General features: G+C 37.3%; 1 protein-coding gene across 1 annotated transcript; it reads right to left on the bottom strand.

The window, feature by feature from the left end:
* Positions 1-768: 768 nt before the first annotated feature.
* Positions 769-3,323, bottom strand: LOC132552498 (potassium voltage-gated channel subfamily C member 3-like). The gene is made up of 2 exons (XM_060216676.1): positions 2,724-3,323; positions 769-1,623 (listed from the first exon to the last, which is right to left on the bottom strand). The coding sequence occupies exons 1-2, from the start codon at positions 3,321-3,323 to the stop codon at positions 769-771; spliced, it is 1,455 nt and encodes a 484-aa protein (XP_060072659.1).
* Between the last annotated feature and the right edge of the window lie 1,006 nt (positions 3,324-4,329).

Genomic DNA, 4,329 nt, shown 5'->3' with positions numbered 1-4,329 from the left:
TCAGATCTATAGCTAATATATACACCAATATGTCAGATCTATAGCTAATATATACATCAATATGTCTGATCTATAGCTAATACATACACCAATATGTCAGATCTATAGCTAATATATACATCAATATGTCTGATCTATAGCTAATACATACACCAATATGTCAGATCTATAGCTAATATATACACCAATATGTCTGATCTATAGCTAATATATACACCAATATGTCAGATCTATAGCTAATATATACATCAATATGTCAGATCTATAGCTAATATATACATCAATATGTCTGATCTATAGCTAATATATACACCAATATGTCTGATCTATAGCTAATATATACACCAATATGTCAGATCTATAGCTAATACATACATCAATATGTCAGATTTATAGCTAATATATACATCAATATGTCTGATCTATAGCTAATATATACATCAATATGTCAGATTTATAGCTAATATATACATCAATATGTCAGATCTATAGCTAATACATACATCAATATGTCAGATCTATAGCTAATACATACATCAATATGTCAGATCTATGTTTCTGATCTATAGGTGACACATACATAAATATGCCAGATAAGGTGTTAAATCGGTAATCACTTTTGCTAATCTTTCAACGTCATGAAATTTTCTCATCAAGTTCAACAAGCAACATGATTGCAAATCGCATCAAATTAATGGAGTACTCCCAGGGTTGATATAATTGTTGTAAACGGTCGTGTCCATTGTATGTCTTATGCTTACACTGTACCTACGTTCGTCTGAGCGGGGACACCTTTCGTTTCCGTACTGGAATACGTTTCTCTTTCAGTTCTTCCTTGCTCTGTTCCATTGGTATTCTCAGTCCGTAGTATGCATGGAAGTTACTGGCAATAATGGGCACTGGCATCCCTATCAGAATTATACCTGTCAGAGCGCAGATACTACCAACAATGTAACCTGGCCAGGTTTCCGGAAAGTAGTCGCCATATCCTACCGTTGTCATAGTGATGAGTGCCCACCAAAGTCCTATTACAGCGTTGTCAAAACTGTTTTCGTTTGATAACTCCGCACAATATATGAAACAAGCAAAAATTGTTATCGCTAACAAGATGAACGCAGCAAGAAGAAGCAGCTCTCTGACGCTAGCTTTCAACGCCAGCCACAGTATCCTCAGGCCCCGGAAGTATTGCATCACCCGGAAAATGCGAAATACTCTAATCACCTTCAAAGCCTGTAGGATCAATAATCCAAGGACCCGACTAGAGTGATGCCAAAATTTGCGGTCAGCCCAATAGATGATAGTGGTCAGCCAGACCGGGATCAAGTATAAAAGGTCAAATATTGTCGTCGCCCTCATCATCAGTCGCGTCCGTCGCGGACAGACGATCAGACGGACAATGAATTCAACGGAGAAAAAGATCATACAGAAAACATCGAAGATCATAAGAGCAGTATGAGGTTCGGTCGTGACGAGAAGTCGGATCTTGTGGTTAGTAATATCTGTGTCTGTCTCCGTGTATGTAGCGTTGTCCTGGCTAACATTCACTCTCCCTTCTGGCAGCGTTTCTATGAAGAATGTCAATATGGACAGGGCAGTGAGCGTCAGATAGAGGTATGACCAGACCTGAAAAGTTTAAGTCTGGATAGTTTCAAAAGAACTCCACCCTGTGATAGTCTGGTGTTTGTTTTATCAGTGGAGGGTATAATGTTATTGTTTCATGATATATTTATAAAAACAAGCACTTTCGTCACAATACCAAAATCAATTCATGAGTAGAGGATGTGTCCGAATACAACACAGAGTACAGCCACTGTAACAATTCTGATAGGACACCTATCGGAAACACGTATGAGAAAAGCAGAGTTTGCTCTTGTTCCTGCATATACAATTTACATTAAGACGGACAATTGTCTGTTGTTGAGCCACTGAAACACGGTTTGATAATACGAATTCTCCGACAGTTTGTGCCGTTCATTTTGGGGCTGGTATTGTCTAGATATGGTTTTTGGTAACACTTAGATTTGGCAATTTCTTATACATTCTTTAGATATTGTCAAGCCATCGATAGCAGGATGGTTAAACTTTAAAAGTTCATTTAGCGCAGTCCATGGAATACAGTTAGTGATAAAGTTTCAGTGCTGCAACAGAACCCTTCTCCACTTCTTTCTCGTCTTTCTGATGGTTCTTGTATCAGTTTTATTATGAGTACTAATACCAGGTTAGAATGTTGACATCACTTGCTATCTTTAATTAGTGTATATTGTAGTGTTGTGGGGTGAAAGAACTTGTGGACAATCGCTTTGATATGCCCCCAATAAAATATATTTGAATTAAACAAATTCTTTGTCCTCATACTACAATACCGGGAATATAGGTAGAACACTATTAAGGACGGTTCTACAAGCTGATAAACTTGGTATTCACCGGAAATAAGTGTGATCAGTGCTACAGTGGCATAGAAAATACGCGTGTATCTAGCCGTTCAGTATTGTATCCTAATTTACGAAAATCATCAAGACCCATCAGTGTAACACTTTATAGTATCTCCAAAATTAATCTAATTATGCCTTCTTATTTACGATTTCTTACGTCTGCTTAGATATGCCGGTTACAACAACACCAACAGTAAAGGCAGCACAGTATTATGACATACTGTTCAACTTTACAATATGCCAAGGTATTTGCTTCCTAATCTAATGTAAAGAAAAATAGCAAGTTCTTACCTGCGCCCCTAAAGATGACTCTGGTTTGTCCAGAAAATTCCATATAGCTGTTCTGTAGGAAGATTCGCTACTTTCGCAACTTTCAACAGCATACACATCCTTAGGAATGCCATTAAACTCTTGAAGGAGAATTTCGTTTGTTGCAATTTCATCAAGACTATCCAAATGTGCCTTCTTACAGCAGTCACTGAAGTGGTTTGTTTGAAGTCCCCAATAGAGAAGTTCCTCTTGTACAGTAGTGGCACAAAATGACCGAGGCATGTGCAGTTCTTTATGTCGATAGCAATCAAGTATCCATGGGAAAATTGCAGAATTCCTATCAAAGAAGTATTCGTCTTTTTCTGCGTTATAATTTGAATCTGATTTATGCAGTTTTGACAATATCGTATCCGGTATATTTTCTAATGTTCGTTGACGTGTACGAAACAATACACCGCCAACGTTTAGATTCACACACTCAGTACTATCTTCTTCTGCCAAATCCTCACCTTCGAGCTTGATTTTAACCTGGAGTGTAGATGAACTACATCTTCCATATAACCTATCATCCGCCAATAATGATGTGCGCCTTCTCATAGGTGCCGTTACATACTGAGCCATGATTATAACGTCTCAAACCTTCATTTACTAGGACGATTGCCATGTCAGCAAAACTAAAATGGCGACGTCCCACGGTTGCTATCAAATATTCTTGACGTTGACAGAATTTGCGTCGTTGTCAACGACATAATACAAACGTCATCATCATTATGACGTCACATTAAACAAAGATAGTATATTTCTTATGTACCTATTTCTTCTTCTTCTTCTTCTTCTTCTTCTTCTTCTTCTTCTTCTTCTTCTTCTTCTTCTTCTTATTCTTCTTCTTCTTCTCTCTAACATAGTCAATGGCAGTGATTTTATACAGTAGAACATTAACAGTGCTTTCAGTAAAATATGTTTCACTTGTGTGACTAATAGTTTGGTACTCTTTTACCTGTGAAATATAATTACATAAACTGGAATTGGAATGTGTTATCGTGGGGATATCGGGATGTTGTAATGCGTGTGTACGATTTCAATCCTGAACGAGTTCGCGTTTTAAGGTTGTACGGTAAAGGTTAAGGTCACCGTTTCTATTTTTAGAAAATCATTGTCAGTGATAAAAGAACCGTAATATCTAAGAACGTCAAGACGTAGGATAAATGTCAAGACCAAAGTTACTATTTTTAGATAATCCTTGTAAGCACTGCAACAAACATAATCCCGTCAGGGACTTAGATCAAAATTTGCACATTTCTGAAAGGATCGCTGTTTCTCCGAGGAGTTTCAGAGTTAAGAACAAGTCACCAATATTCTTCCCAGAAACTTCAGGAGAGAATTGATTGCACGTAATGTGTAATCCTTTTTGCCAACTTTTATTGTATGAGCCGGATTTTTTACGATGTCTTGTCGCTTAGCTTTTATATGGCCTCTATATACATACGTACTATATGAAATACTCCTATCTTCCACATTTATATTTGAGTCATTTTACCACATCCAATTAGCTATTTCCAACGTCTATTCACCACCTACCCTGATTGTTTATCTAGCTTTCATCGTATAAATGTGTAACCCTGTTAAC

The sequence above is a fragment of the Ylistrum balloti genome, unplaced genomic scaffold (assembly GCF_031769215.1).
Source record: "Ylistrum balloti isolate Yb309-2 unplaced genomic scaffold, AGI_CSIRO_Ybal_v1 Utg370252, whole genome shotgun sequence".
Classification (NCBI taxonomy): domain Eukaryota; kingdom Metazoa; phylum Mollusca; class Bivalvia; order Pectinida; family Pectinidae; genus Ylistrum; species Ylistrum balloti.
This window is presented reverse-complemented; position numbering and strand designations above follow the sequence as displayed.